Source organism: Nerophis ophidion, linkage group LG01, assembly GCF_033978795.1.
Source record: "Nerophis ophidion isolate RoL-2023_Sa linkage group LG01, RoL_Noph_v1.0, whole genome shotgun sequence".
Taxonomy (NCBI): Eukaryota; Metazoa; Chordata; class Actinopteri; order Syngnathiformes; family Syngnathidae; genus Nerophis; species Nerophis ophidion.
The window spans coordinates 39,832,363-39,849,419 of record NC_084611.1 but is presented as its reverse complement, the minus strand read 5'-3'; the positions used below and the strand labels follow the sequence as shown (position 1 = coordinate 39,849,419).

Here is a 17,057-nt window from a genome sequence, read left to right as displayed (position 1 = left end):
TGGTATGTTAACGTAACATATAATGGTAAGAGTCATTCAAATAACTATAACATATTGAACATGCTATACGTTTACCAAACAATCTGTCACTCCTGTCACTACTGTCCTAATTGCTGAATCCCATGAAATCTTATACGTCTAGTCTCTTACGTGAATGAGCTAAATAATATTATTTGATATTTTACGGTAATGTGTTAATAATTTCACGGCATAGCTCGGTTGGTAGAGGGGCCATGCCAGCAACTTGAGGGTTGCAGGTTCGATTCCCGCTTGTGCCATCCTAGTTACTGCCGTTGTGTCCTTGGGCAAGACACTTTACCCACCTGCTCCCAGTGCCACCCACACTGGTTTAAATGTAACTTAGATATTGGGTGTCACTATGTAAAGCGCTTTGAGTCACTTGAGAAAAGCGCTATATAAATATAATTCACTTCACGTCACATAAGTCGCTCCCGAGTATGAGTTGTACCCCCGGTCAAACTATGAAAAAAACTGCGACTTAAAGGCCTACTGAAAAGAGATTTTGTTATTTAAACGGGGATAGCAGGTCCATTCTATGTGTCTTACTTGATCATTTCGCGAAATTGCCATATTTTTGCTGAAAGGAATTCGTAGAGAACATCGACGATAAAGTTCGCAACTTTTGGTCGCTAATAAAAAAGCCTTGCCTGTACCGGAAGTAGCAGACAATGTGCGTGTGACGTCACGGGTTGTGGAGCTCCTCACATTCTCACATTGTTTACAATCATGGCCACCAGCAGCGAGAGCGATTCGGACCGAGAAAGCGACGATTTCCCCATTGATTTGAGCGAGGATGAAAGATTTGTGGATGAGGATAGTGAGAGTGAAGGACTAGAAAAAAAAAAGGCGAGGGCAGTGAGAGCGATTCAGATTTTATTAGACACATTTACTTGGATAATTCTGGAAAATCCCTTATCTGCCTATTGTGTTACTAGTGTTTTAGTGAGATTATATGGTACCTGAAAGTCGGAGGGGTGTGGCCACGGGTGTGGTGACCGCCAGTGTCTTCGGTGGGAGGAGGTAAGAGAGTCCGCAGCCGCAGGAGGACGCGAGCTCCGCTCATGTCTACGGTAAGAGCCGACTTATTACCACAACTTTCTCACCGAAACCTGCCGGTTGACATGTGGTCGGGAACCATGCTCGCTTGACCTCTCTGTTCCATAGTAAAGCTTCACCTTCCGAAATTTTAAACAAGGAAACACCGGCTGTGTTTGTGTTGCTAAAGGCAGCTGCAATACACCGCTTCCCACCTACATCTTTCTTGTTTGACTTCTCCATTATTAATTGAACAAATTGCAAAATATTCAGCAACACAGATGTCCAGAATACTGTGTAACTATGCGATTAAAGCAGACTACTTATAGCTTGGATCGCTACAATCCGAGACGTCACGCGCACGTGTCATCATACTGACGTTTTCAACAGGATACTTTGCGCGAAATTTAAAATTGCAATTTAGTAAACTTAAAAGGCCGTATTGGCATCTGTTGCAATGTTAATATTTCATCATTGATATATAAACTATCAGACTGCGTGGTCGGTAGTAGTGGGTTTCAGTAGGCCTTTAAAGTCAGAAAAATACGGCACATTGGGCTATCTACAGTATACTGCATGTATATCTATATAACTATATGGATAAACCATTGACATATTAAAATAAAAATACAACTACAGAGGGTACATTTATGAATGCTTGCCCTATAAACATGTGAAGTAACACAACTTTTGAGAATGGCCGCTGAACAGCTTTAAAAAATAAACAATTGTATGTAACTACTTCTTGTTGACTCTAGATAAGGGATGTGACTATATATCACAATTATCGTGACCAGAATGATCGCGGTTGTCAATATTATCGCGGTATTGTGAATGTGCTCAAAAACTACGTATACACACAGTCTAAAAATGTTTAACCAAGTTTTTTTTTTTTTTTAATAAAATAACAAACAGACACACAATATACTTCTTTGGAAGAAAAAAACATTATATATTTTTCTGGCTTCTTAAAAGCCATATTATTGAAGTGTTTAATTGTTTGTATATGTTCATCTTCTTACGTTTTGATGTATAAAGGAGTGTTGTTTTTTTTTATTCACGATAAAGGCAAAACGAGTGTTGCACGTCAAGTTTATGTGACGTCATGCAGGTTCACTTCCTGTTGTAGACACCTCCTTGTATTGATCTGTCATTTTGTTCTAAAAAAAGTAGATTAAATGTGCAGGATTGAATAATTAGGTACAGCAATGTGTTTGTACAAGTTTAGATTGTTGTATGAGGTTACTAGTGGGGAAAGACGTTAAAATCTATTTTAAGCTAGCTACCCAGTAGCGTGCTCGCTTGCTTCTCCAGTAACTGAGCAATATCACCGATCTGTGAGTTTATCAGAGTTTTAGTTTAAAACAGTTTGTCAAAAGTGGTCATCATTACCGTACTTCAGTTCTTTGTCCAATGCGTAGAGGTGCATGTTGGTCTGAACTGACATGAAATCTATTATTGTATGTTTTCACTTTTACACATATATAAAGGATTCCAGCACCCACACAGTAATACTGAAGAAGAATATTAAGAAATAAATGTAACAACTAAACCCTCTGAATCGAAATATCAATCCTTTTTCCTCGCCAGGTGCCGTAATGGGTATGCTGGAAGCAGGTGCCAGTTCCGTGACCCGTGCACCACGGGGCCTTGCATGAACGGCGCCACATGCAGCGTCGTGACAAAGGCGAACACAGTGGACTTCAGCTGCACCTGCAAGCTGGGCTTCGCCGACCGCCGCTGCCAGACGCCTGTCAACATTGCATGTGTCGGCATGCCGTGTCGCAACGGAGGCACCTGCGAGGTGGAGAGCCTGCAGACGTACAAGTGCCGCTGCCCACCTGGATGGTCAGGTAAGACTTTTCAGGCTGTAATGTTTGTAGGGTGATATGGCCGTTTTTTAATATCTAAATATTTTTAGGCCATATCGCGATACACGATATATATCTCGATATTTTGTCTTAGCCTTGAATGAACACTTGATACATATAATCACAGCAGTATGATGATTCTATGTGTCTACAATAAAACATTTTTCTTCATACTGCATTAATTAATGCTGCATTAATTACTAATTATTATGTATTAATTATTTATTAAAGGCCTACTGAAATGAGAAATTCTTATTTAAACGAGAATAGCAGGTCCATTCTATGTGTCATACTTCATCATTTCGCGATATGGCCATATTTTTGCTGAAAGGATTTAGTAGAGAAAATCAACGATAAAGTTCGCCACTTTTGGTACTTCCTGATAAAGCCTCGCCTTTACCGGAAGTCGTAGACGATGACGTCGCAAGTGTGGGGGTTCCTCACATATTCACATTGATTTTAATGGGAGCCTCCAACAAAAACAGTGATTCGGACCGAGAAAACAAAAATGTTCCCATTAATTTGAGTGAGGATTAAAGATTCAGGTTTGAGGGTATTGATAGCGACGGACTAGAAAAAAACAAAAAAAAAACGAGTTAAAAAAAAACAAACGCGATAGCATTGGGACGTATTCCGATGTTTTTAAACACATTTACTAGGTTAATTCTGGGAAATTCCTTATCTTTCTATTGTTTTGCTAGTGTTTTAGTGAGTTTAATAGTACCTGATAATCGGAGGGGTGTGTCCACGAGTGTGTTGACGCCAATGTCTCATGGGTGTCGACGGCAGCTGTACGGACGACACAAGCTCAGCTGATATCCGGTAAGTGGCGACTTTTTAACCACAATTTTCTCACCGAAACCTGCTGGTCGACATTTGGTCTGGATTCATGTCTGCTTGACCGCGTTCTGATCCATAGTTAAGTTTCAGCTCCGGGAATTTTGAACACCTTGTGTTTGTATGGCTAAAGGCTAAAGCTTCCCAACTCCATCTTTCTACTGTGAATTCTCCAAAATTAATTGAACAAATTGCAAAAGATTCAGCAACACAGATATCCAAAATACTGTGTAAATATGCCGTTAAAGCAGGCGACTTTTACCTGTGTGTGTGCGTAGCGCTCATACTTCCTAAAAACCTTTGACGTCCTGCGTACACGTCATCATTACACGACGTATCCAAGACGAAACTCCCTGGAAATTTAAAATTGTAATTTAGTAAACTAAAAAGGCCGTATTGGCATGTGTTGCAATGTTAATATTTTATCATTGATGTATAAACTATCAGACTGCGTGGTGGGTAGTAGTGGGTTTCAGTAGTTCTTTAATAAATAATAATTATTAGTATTTCTTTATTATTAATTATTTAATAATTATGAATTATTATTTATTAATTATTCATTCGTAATTATTAATCACTGCATTAATTCATACTGCTCATTTGAAACTTTCATGCAGAGAGGGAAATCACAACTAAGTCAATTGACCAAAACTGTATTTATTAAACAGTTAATAAGCAGTTGCACAAACATTCATGTCATTTCCAAAACAGAAAGTGCAAGATTGTCAGAGACATTTTAAAACAAGCTATGATTGCACTTTTGTGCATGATGTCACTAAGATGACATATCAAAACAACACTAAATTACTGTGCACTTTTTGTACAGAACATCACTACAATAGTTTAAAACAAAAAAAGTGCACTTTTGTGCATGATGTCACACAAGATATTTCAATAACTGTCAAATAAAAATGAGCTGCATAATAGGAAATCAAATATTGTTCGTCCTTCGCTATGTAGTAGGTTACTGCGGACATTGTCTCCTTTTGTTGTTCACTATTTTTTTCATACGGTGTTGATCTGGAAATGTTTGCCTTGGCATTTTGATGGTGTAGGCCTGTGGCACAGAATGGAGATGTTGACATGCAGAGTTTCAAGCACTCATCATTCTCTATCAGGTGACTTTTCAAATGATGCTACATATTAGCAGCAATGCTACTTTTTGTAACAACGCTTTTGCCCCACACTTGGGGACGGCGTGGCAAAGTTTGTAGAGTGGCTGTGCCCGTTATCTGAGGGGTTACTGGTTCAATCCCCACCTTCTACCATCCGAGTGACGTCCGTTGTGTCCTTGGGCAAGACACTTCACCCTTGCTCCTGATGGGTCCTGGTGAGCGCCTTGCATGGCAGCTCCCGCCATCAGTGCGTGAATGTGTGTGTGAATGGGCGAATGTGGAAATACTGTCAAAGCGCTTTGGGCTCCTTAAAAAGGGGTAGAAAAGCGCAATACAAGTACAACCCATTTACCATTTGACTAATTACGGTTGTCTGTTCGACATATTCGCACTTGAAGCCAAACCACCGCCAGACGATGGGCCCCCTGCTGTTTTCTTGGGAATTAATTCTTCCTTCATCTGTTACCAGATTCACACCTTCTTTCTCTCGTATTACCACTCGCACGGCTCCCCTAGCATCACAGCTAACGTTACCCATGCTGCTACCTCTGTTCCGCGAGGGCGTACACGTATGTGACGTATGTAAGAAGGTGCGCTTGCTGTCTGTGAGAAGGAGAGACAAGAAAGAAACTGAAGAGCCTGTAGTGTAATGCCAGCATCTAAAATCAACTGTGTGAGAACGTATACTCGAATATCACGATATAGTCAATTTTTTATATTGCACAGAGACAAACCCGCGATATATCGCTTATATTGATATCGGCTATCCTTAAGTGTTTGTAGGATAGACAATTAATCATATTTTTACTCCTAGGTAACCAGTGCCAGCATACCGACCCCTGTGCCTCGAATCCGTGCGCCAATGACGGCCGGTGCGCCGCTATCGAGTCCCATTACATCTGCTCCTGCACGCAGTTCTTCTCTGGAAAGACCTGCAGCCAGGACGTCAATGAGTGCGATGCCAACCCGCCCCCTTGCAAGAACGGCGGCGTCTGCGTCAACGTGGTCGGCGGCTACCGCTGCCAGTGCCCGGCGGAGTACATAGGCAAGCACTGCGAGAGCCGCTACCTGCCATGCAACCCATCCCCTTGCCAAAATGGAGGCACCTGCATCCAGAACGGAGATACCAGCTATGAATGCACTTGTGTGCCAGGTAGAAACATAACATTCTCTTGGATTCTTATAAGAAAAATGTTTCCGATTGTGATGACTGTCCATTCACCAATCATTAGACTGCAGTGATTGGGTTCATCCTTTCAATCAGGGGAGTCAAAAGTGCGACCCAGGCGCCGTTAAAAACTCCTCTGATTTGAATGCTATTGCAGTGATGTCATGTCAAGCTGTATGAGCACAAGTGTGTTTTTCCGTGTGAGCAGTGTGTGAACGGAGGCGGGGACGGGAAAGCATCTGGGCTTATCATAAGGAAATGGTCAAAGGACAACATCCTTTGCACATAGCACAGTGAGGCTCAGCTTGCTGAGAGTATGAGCCCTCCTACCATCTCATCACCTCCAAAGACTCACATGCACACACATAAACACACGATTTGTTTTTGTCCCAAGTCCTAAAATCAACCCAACAAATCTGTGAGTTAGCTTGCCATCCTGTACGTCCTTTTGAACCTGAAAATATTTGTTGTCAAAACAATCAATTAGGCAGGTCAGACGAACAACATCTTTACTGTGAGTAACGGTACTTGTGTTTGTACTCTGATTTTTCCTTGCGGAACATTTACTACGGTACAGAGAAGGATTTGCTCCGGAAGTATATAGTCACGGGTCTACTTGGTAAACAAATAGAGTTTGGCTAGCGATATTGCTAAGGGGAAACCAGAGCTTGAAGACACTCTCCTATTAGTGAACAATGTGCCTTTCTGAAGAAATACGTAAACAGAGTGGATAAGACGAAAAGCAACAATGAGAACTGTTCAAACTCTGTTTCATTTGTCTGCACTTGTAATTCATGGAACTGAATTAATTTTTTGGGGACACCACTATTGTAAACTATTACCGGTATATATTTTTTAGTTATTTGAAATAGGGCTGGGCGATATGGCCTTTTTATCTAATATCTCGATATTTTTAGGCCATGTCACGATACACGATATAAATCTTGATATTTTGCCTTAGCCTTGAATGAACACTTGATGCATATAATCACAGCAGTATGATGATTCTATGTGTCTACATTAAAACATTCTTCTTCATACTGCATTAATATATGCTCATTTTAAACTTTCATGCAGAGAAGGAAATCACAACTAAGTCAATTTACCAAAACTGTATTTATTAAACAGTTATTAAGCAGTGGTACAAACATTCATGTCATTTCCAAAACAAAAAGGGCAAGATTGTCAGAGACATTTTAAAACAAGCTATAAGTGCACTTTTTTGTGCATGATGTCACTAAGATGACATACCAAAACAACACTAAATTAAAAGTGCACTTTTTGTACAGAACGCCACTCATCATCATCATCATCAGCCGTTGTCAGTCCACTGCTGGACGAAAGCCTCAGCATGTTTCTGCCATAGTGAACAATTTCTAGCTGCTCCCTGCCACTGCACTGTTCCCCCACCACAATAGTTTAAAACAAATAAACTGCACTTTTGTGCATGAAGTCACACAAAATATTTAAAAAACTGTCAAATAAAAATTAGCTGCATAACAGGAAATCAAATCGCTATGTGGTAGTTTACCGCGGACATTGTCTCCTTATGTTGTTCACTATTTTTTTCATACGGTGTTGATGTGGAAATGTTTGCTTGGGCATTTTGTTGGTGTGGCACTGAACGGAGATGTTGACCTGCGGCGTTTCAAGCACTCTTCACTCTCTAGCGGATGAATTTTCAAATGATGCTACATATAAATAATGCTACTTTTTGTAGCAACGCTTTTGCCCCACACTTGACAAATTATGGTTGTCTGTTCGACATATTGAAGCCAAATCACCGCCAGACGATGGACCTGGTGCTGTTTTTCTTGGGAATTAGTTCTTCCTTCATTTGTTACGAGATTTGCACCTTCTTTCTCTCGTATTACCACTCGCACCATAGCCAACGTTACCCATGCCGCTACCTCTCTGCTCCGCGAGGGCGTATACGTATGTGACGTATGTAAGAAGGTGCACTGTTTATTGAGAAGGAGAGACAAGAAAGAGTGATAAACGTCTGTAGTGTAATGCTCGCAGCTAAAAGCAACTGCGTGAGAACGTATACTTGAATATCACAATATAGTCATTTTCTATATCGCACAGACACAAACCCGCTATGTATCTAGTATAACAATATATATCGCTCAGCCCTAATTTGAAATATACATCAATATCATTAAATTGCAAAAACGTTTTGTTCCCTTACTTTACCCATAAATGAACCATAGCATGACCTTAAAAACCAGGGTGTCCTAAACCGTGATTATGGCGTATGGTTACACCCCTAACCTTTAGTCTTAAAGGCCTACTGAAACCCACTACTACCGACCTCACAGTTTGATAGTTTATATAATCATGGTGACATATTAACATTGCAACACATGCCAATACGGCCTTTTTAGTTTACTAAATTGCAATTTTAAATTTCCCGCGAAGTGTCCCGTTGAAAACGTCGCGGTATGATGACGCGTGCGTTTGACGTGTGGGGTTGTAGCGGACATTATTTTCCAGCCCGATCCAAGCTATAAGTAGTCTGCTTTAATCACATAATTACACAGTATTCTGGACATCTGTGTTGCTGAATCTTTTGCAATTTTTTCAATTAATAATGAAAAAGTCAAAATAGAAAGCTAGAGGTGGGAAGTTTTTAGCCTTTAGCCACACAAACACAGCCGGTATTTCCTTGTTTAAAATTCCCGAAGGTGTAGCTTTACTATGGAACAGAGCAGTCAAGCGAACATGGATCCCGACTATATGTCAACCCGCAGGTTTCGGTGACAAAATTGTGGTAATAAGTTGGCTCTTACCGTAGTTATGAGCGGAGCCAGCATCCTCCTGCAGCTGCTGCTGCGACTATTAACTCCTCCCACCGGAGACACTGCAGTCAACACACCCATGGCCACACCCTTCCGACTTTCAGGTACTATATAATCTCACTAAAACACTAGCAACACAATAGGCAGATAAGGGATTTTCCAGAATTAACCTAGTAAATGTGTCTAATAACATCTGAATCGCTCCCACGGCAAGCGCCTTTTTTTTTTTTCTAGTCCTTCACTATCAATATCCTCATCCACGAATCTTTCATCCTCGCTCAAATTGATGGGGAAATTGTCGCTTTCTCGGTCTGAATCGCTCTAGCTGCTGGTGGCTATGATTGTAAACAATGTGAGGATGTGAGGAGCCCCACAACCCGTGACGTCACGCGCACTTCGTCTGCTACTTCCGGTAAAGGCAAGGCTTTTTTATTAGCGACCAAAAGTTGCGAACTTTATCGTCGATGTTCTCTACTAAACCCTTTCAGCAAAAATATGGCAATTTCGCAAAATGATCAAGTATGACACATAGAATGGCCCTGCTATCCCCGTTTGAATAACAAAATCTCATTTCAGTAGGCCTTTAAAGGGGAACGGTACTTTCTTTGGAATTTTGCCGATTGTTCACAATCATTATGAGAGAAATGACAACGGATGGATTTTATTTGGCGGATTAATGCTCTCTGTTTGTCCTTTTTTTGATCTAGAATCCAAGCATTTCCAATGTTATTACTTGACTGTTACTAACCGGTGAAGTTGCCACAAACCTCAAAAGCACAGATGGAGAGAAAAGACAGTTAACCATAGTTTCATTCTTTCTCCTGTTAACTGTTATTTGCCACATCGGGAGGGAAGAATAACTGACAGTTTGAAGTGTCTATCCAGCGCATCAATATTAACATTACTCAACATTTTCTTGGCAGGCTTTACCGGAAAAACCTGCAACCAGAACATTGATGACTGTCCAGGCCACGACTGCCAGAATGAAGGGACCTGTGTGGACGGAGTCAACACCTACAACTGCCAGTGTAGACCCGAATTCACAGGTGAGGGTTTTCAAAACTCTTGTATTTGCAAACACGGACTTTTCAACTATGGATTTGCCTGTATCACAACTGTACTTATTCAAACCTCTCCAGGTCAGCTCTGCACAGAGGACGTGGATGAGTGCCAGCTGATGCCCAATGCCTGCCAAAATGGTGGCACATGCCATAACACTTATGGCAGCTTCCAGTGCGTGTGCGTGAACGGGTGGACGGGGGACGACTGCAGCGAGAACATTGACGACTGTGCCAGCGCCGCCTGCCACCACGGCTCCACCTGCCACGACCGCGTTGCCTCGTTCGTCTGCGAATGTCCTCATGGCCGCACAGGTTTGGATTTGTGTTGGCTATTTCTTGTTACCATTGCTTGTTAGCACTTGTTAATGTCCCATGTTATACTATTTTCCAACAATTTTAAATTAGTGTTAGAGGTCCCACAAAAGTGTTTTGGGCCAAAATCTAGTCTTGATGTTGGAGCAGTTTAAAAGTGCTTTTAGTAAGCCCTACTGCGAACACGCCATTTTGTGTGTCTGTAGTTTAATGCTAATGAGGTGTGTTCGTATTTTTACAAATACAAAGTAATTCTGCACTTGTTCAGATCATCAATCACTAACAACAAAGTAACATTAAGGAGTTGGACAGGGCACAAATGTTAGAGACATCAGCTAAGCAAGACCTGGGCAAATCAAGACCCGGGGGCCACATTAAGCTTTTCAATCTGGCCTGCCGGACATTCCCAAATATCTTTTTTAGATCTTTAAGAGGGAAAGTGTAGCTGCCATTATGATGTGCAATGATGTTTTCTAATGACCGTAAGTCTTAAACAAGGGGTCCCCAAACTTTTTACTCGGGGGCTGCAATGGGTTAAAAAAGTGTAGCCGGGGGCCGGGCTGTAAAATATATATCAGGTCAGGAAATAACACAGAGGCTATTTCATCCCTACAAGCCTGTTTCGCAGGTTTCCCTGCTCTTCAGGTGATTTTATAATAACACAGGCTACAGCACCCCCCGCTACCCCGAAAGGGATAAGCGGTAGAAAATGGATGCATACATAATAAAATTCCCTGAAGGGCAAGGAAACCTGCGAAACAGGGGATTTTAGAATAAAATATATAGTAAAATCCCCTGAAGAGCAGGGAAACCTTCAAAACAGACTTGTAGGGATGAAATAGCATCTGTGTTTTTCCGCTCTCCCCCGGTATCGAGCAATGTATAAAGGATAAACTACAGTGAGCTCGACTGTGTGTATATATATATATATATATATATATATATATGTATATATATATATATATATATATATATATATATATATATCACAATATTCTAATTTTCTGAGACAGTCCTATATATATATATCTATATATATATATATATATATATATATCATTATGATGTGCAATATCACAATATTCTAATTTTCTGAGACAGTCCTGTATATATATATATATATATATATATATATATATATATATATATATATACAGGACACAGGACTGTCTCAGAAAATTAGAATATTGTATATATATATATATATATATATATATATATATATATATATATATATATATATATATATATATATATATATATATATACAGGACTGTCTCAGAAAATTAGAATATTGTGATGAAGTCCTTCATTTTCCGTAATGCAACTAAAACATGAAAATGCCATACATTCTGGATTCATTACACATCAACTGAAATATTGCAAGCCTTTTATTATTGTAATATTGATGATTATGGCACACAGCTTAAGAAAACTCAAAAATCCTATCTAAAAAAATTATAATATTTCCTCAGACCAAGCAAAAAAAAAAGATTTATAACAGCAAAACAAAATCAAACATTTGAAAATGTCAATTAATGCACTCAGTACTTGGTTGGGAATCCTTTTGCACAGATTATTGCATCAATACGCCGTGGCATGGAGGCAATCGGCCTGTGTCATTGCTGAGGTGTTATGGAAGCCCAGGATGCTTCAGTAGTGGCCTTCAGCTCATTTGCATTATTGGGTCTGGTGTCTTTCAGCTTGTTCTTCACAATACCCCACAAATTCTTTATGGGGTTTAGGTCAGGAGAGTTGGCAGGCCAATGGAGGACAGTAATGCCATGGTCAGTACACCAGTTACTGCTGGTTTTTGGCACTGTGAGCAGGTGCCAGATCATGCTGGAAAATTAAATCATCATCTCCATAGAGCTTTACAACAGATGGAAGCATGTACACAGCTGCATTGACTCTGGACTTGATGAAACACAGTGGACCAAAACCAGCAGCTGACATGGCTCCCCAAACCATTGCTGACTGAGGGAACTTCCGTTGTCTAGACTTCAGGAGTGGCTTGACCATGGGAATACGGATATTGAAGCTGTATCTGTTGTAAAGCTCTATGGAGATGATGATTTAATATTCCAGCATGATCTGGCACCTGTCCACAGTGCCAAAACCACCAGTAACTGGTGTACTGACCATGGCATTACTCTCCTCTATTGGCCTGCCAACTCCCCTGACCTGAACTTTATAGAGAATTTGTGGGTTATTGTGAAGAAAAAGCTGAAAGACACCAGGCCCAACAATGCAAATGAGCTAAAGGCCGCTATTGAAACATCCTGGGTATCCATAACACCTCAGCAATGCCACAGGCCGATTGCCTCCATGGCACGCCGCATTGATGCAGTAATCCGTGCAAAAGGATTCCCAACCAAGTACTGAGTGCATTAATTTTAATTGACATTTTCAAATGTTTGATTTTGTTTTGCTGTTATAAATCTTTTTTTTTTTACTTGGTCTGAGGAAATATTCTAATTTTTGGAGATAGGATTTTTGAGTTTTCTTAAGCTGTATGCCATAATCAGCAATATTAAAATAATAAAAGGCTTGCAATATTTCAGTTGATGTGTAATGAATCCAGAATGTATGACATTTTCATGTTTTTAATTGCATTACAGAAAATAAAGGACTTTATCACAATATTCTAATTTTCTGAGACAGTCCTGTATATATATATATATATATATATATATATATATATATATATATATATATATATATATATATATATATATATATATATATATATATATTCTGAACGCAATGATATCACATTATCAATGGGAAAATTAATTTTTATACAATATGATTTGCCTGAGCGGCTAGGAGACGCTGAGAGTAACAAGCGGTAGGAAATTAATTAGAGAGGACAGATTTAAAATAATAAATATACTCAAATAAAATTAAAATTAAAATATTTTAACTTAGACATTATTGTGAATATTTGTATTAGTGTCCCTAAAAATAGATATACCAGCCCTCAGACACATTTTTTCCTCTGAATGTGGCCCCCAAGTCAAAATAATTGCCCAGGCCTAAGCTAAACTATGTCAGCACAGCTACATGCTAAGATTCTGCTCATATTTGAACAATGACATTGTGCTAGTTTATCCCATTTACTAAAGAAAAACAAAATTATCAAACTTACAGCTCTCGCATCTGTAACAGACTGATAGGCAAAAAAATGTTTGATGTGTAACGAAGCCTGCTTTTTTTACAACACTATGCTTTATAAAGTCTTGCGGGTAAACATGGAGCGAGCTCATCTAGCTAGGGGCATGTCAGAGTTATTGTGTCCATGAGGAAAGACATGGACCTGGGGATAGGTTGATTGGCAACACTAAATGGTCCCTAGTGTGCGAATGTGAGTGTGAATGTTGTTTGTCTATCTGTGTTGGCCCTGCGATGAGGTGGCGACTTGTCCAGGGTGTACTCCGCCTTCCGCCCAATTGTAGCTGAGCTAGGCACCAGCGACCCCAAAGGGAATAAGCGGTAGAAAATGGATGGATGGAAGGTTTTTCCTTCATGATGTCATGAAAAGCAGCAACTTTAAAGGCAAGTGTCTGCGGGCCTTTTCTTTTAAAAGTACAGCTAACACGTAAGGATGCTGAAAATAGTCGTTTTAGAGCCAACTCACAACATATTATGATCTGAATAAAACCCCAAATTTCAAGAAATAAAAATATGTTTTTAGGGTATTTCTCCGCTAATTCACAGGGTGTATTTTTCATAGCCAAGACAAATGCTGTAACCTGTAAACTGTTTTGAAAATGGTGATTTGATATGATTCGAGAATAATTTCTGAATAAAATCATCACCCCAAAAATCTGAATCGGATTGAATCGTTAGTTGTAAGATTCAAATGCCTACTAACAAGTGAGGGAGATGACAGATTTTTCTCACATTTGGTGTCAGTTAACATGCTCGCGGGCTGTGATATTCAAACTATGCTACGTTTACTAAGAGTGGTTTCTAGGGGTATGCTAAAGAATCACTTGATGAAAGTACAGTGTTTTATTTTCCCACATTTAAACACAGTGCTACTGTTCAAATTGTGTAGTCACATAGGCCTAAAACAATAAATACACAACATAAAAAATGTGCTTGTTTTTAATAAACACTTAGGCCTACTACGCTGCTGTATTTTAATGTTGGTCATTATGGTGGTACTTGGAGAGCCAAGTTTTTTCTGAAGTGGTACGATTCAGTTTGGTTGTTGGGGTAACGATTAGATTCTGAATCGATTCGATTCAAAACGTTTCTTGATTCAAAACGATTGTTGATTCAAAATCTATACTTTTTTAATAACATTGGATGCCAGTTGTATGATTAACTGCAATTCTCAATAAAATACCGTATTTTTCAGAGTATAAGTCGCTCCGGAGTATAAGTCGCACCTGCCGAAAATGCATAATAAAGAAGGAAAAAAACATATATATGTCGGACTGGAGTATAAGTCGCATTTTTGGGGGAAATTTATTTGATAAAACCCAACACCAAGATTAGACATTTGAAAGGCAATTTAAAATTAATAAAGAATAGTGAACAACAGGCTGAATAAGTGTACATTATATGACGCATAAATAACCAACTGAGAAGGTGCCTGGTATGTTAACGTAACATATTATGGTAAGAGTCATTCAAATAACTATAACATATAGAACATGCTATACGTTTACCAAACAATCTGTCACTACTAATCGATAAATCCCATGAAATCCTATACGTCTAGTCTCTTACGTGAATGAGCTAAATAATATTATTTGATATTTTACGGGAATGTGTTAATAATTTCACACATAAGTCCCTCCTCAGTATAAGTCGCACCCCTGGCCAAACTATGAAAAAAACTGCGACTTATAGTCCGAAAAATACGGTACATAAACAGGTCTGATCAATTTCTATATTACTTAAATGAAAACTATTTTTCCATCCATCCATTTCCTACCCCTTATTCCCTTTTGGGTGGCGGGGGGCGCTGGTGCCTATCTCAGCTACAATCAAGCGGAAGGCGTCGTACACCCTGAACAAGTCGCCACCTCATCGCAGGGCCAACACAACTAGACAGACAACATTCACACTCACATCACACACTAGGGCCAATCAACCTATCCCCAGGTGCACGTCTTTGGAGGTGGGAGGAAGCCGGAGTACCCGGAGGGAACCCACGCAGTCAAGGGGAGAACATGCAAATTCCACACAGAAAGATCCCGACCCCAGGATTGAACCCCGACTACTCAGGACCTTCGTATTGTGAGGCAGATGCACTAACCCCTCTTCCACCGTGCTGCCCTGAAAACTTTTTCTGTTTAATAAAATTAATAAAGTCAAATACAAATAACATAAGTCGCTCCCGAGTATAAGTCGCACCCATGGCCAAACTATGAAAAAAACTGCGACTTATAGTCTGAAAAATACGGTACATAAACAGCTCTAATCAATTTCTATATTACTGAAATGAAAACTGTTTTTGTTAAATAAAATTAATAAAGTCAAATACAAATAAGGAAACGAGAAGTTTCCAACACTCTTTTGTAAATCTGTCCAGATCTGTACATATCTGTACAGAAGATATGGATTTTTTTTTTTTTTTTTAATCCAGTGGTTCTCAAATGGGGGTACTTGAGGGTGTGCTACGGGGTACGTGAGATTTTTTTTAAATATTCTAAAAATAGCAACAATTATAAAAACCTTTATAAATATGTTTATTGAATAATACTTCAAAATATGAACGTAAGTTCATAAACTGTGAAAAGAAATGCAACAATGCAATATTCAGTGTTGACAGCTAGATTTGTGTTGGACATGTTCCATAAATAATGATGTTAAAGATTTCTTTTTTGTGAAGAAATATTTAGAATTAAGTTCATGAATCCAGATGGATCACTATTACAATCCCCAAAGAGGGTACTTTAAGTTAATGATTACTTCTATGTGTAGAAATCTTTATTTATAATTGAATCACTTGTTTATTTTTCAACAAGTTTTTAGTTCTTTTTATGTCTTTTTTTTCCAAATAGTTCAAGAAAGACCACTACAAATGAGCAATATTTTTCACTGTTACACAATTTAATAAATCAGAAACTGATGACATAGTTCTGTATTTTACTTCTTTATCTCTTTTTTTCAAACAAAAATGCTTTGCTCTGATTAGGGGGTAATTGAATTAAAAAAATGTTCACAGGGGGTACATCACTGAAAAAAGATTGAGAACCACTGTTTAATCAATTATGAATTGGTACAAATAAGAATCGCAATTAATTTAGTTTTTTTACACCCCAAGCAGTTTGTGAAAAAGGTTTGAGAACCACTGCCCTAGGGAGACATATTACTGTTAGCGAATCAACATTAACATAACAAATTTTGCATAACGGGGGGAGGCGCTTGAACACAAAATGAAGGTGAACACTGACTTAATGAGTCACAATATATCTACTGAATAAAGTGGACTTACAAGTTTTGGCCTTTTGGTTTAATTGAGTCTGTATTCGGCTGCAGGTCTGCTGTGCCAGCTGGATGACGCCTGCATCAGCAACCCTTGTCAGAAGGGCTCCAACTGTGACACCAACCCCGTCAGTGGGAATCACGTCTGCACCTGCCCTCCGGGCTACTTGGGGGTCTCCTGTGATCAAGATGTTGACGAGTGCTCGCTGGGTAAGAACGCCAACCAAACCCACCGATCTCTCAATGAATTGGCACCAAAAACAGAAATTCAATTAAGTACAGTAATTTGCCTTGTCAAACTATGCCAGTTTACTACGATGATGTTTTTATTATGATTACAATAGCGTAACACGTTATGTAGCATGGAATTGCACTTGTACAAAAAGTTA

The 17,057-nt window shown here is 39.3% G+C and overlaps 1 protein-coding gene across 2 annotated transcripts in view; it reads left to right on the top strand.

Annotated features, from left to right (window-relative positions):
- LOC133554206 (neurogenic locus notch homolog protein 1-like) overlaps positions 1 to 17,057 on the top strand; it is a 129,042-nt gene that overhangs the window by 43,197 nt on the left and 68,788 nt on the right. The window contains exons 3-7 of one of the 2 annotated variants that reach the window (XM_061902675.1): positions 2,647 to 2,909; positions 5,694 to 6,032; positions 9,772 to 9,894; positions 9,988 to 10,221; positions 16,723 to 16,878. In XM_061902675.1, coding sequence (XP_061758659.1) covers positions 2,647 to 2,909; positions 5,694 to 6,032; positions 9,772 to 9,894; positions 9,988 to 10,221; positions 16,723 to 16,878 — 1,115 coding nt within the window. The remainder of the gene's footprint in view (positions 1 to 2,646; positions 2,910 to 5,693; positions 6,033 to 9,771; positions 9,895 to 9,987; positions 10,222 to 16,722; positions 16,879 to 17,057) is intronic. The other variant, XM_061902680.1, reaches the window with a different exon arrangement.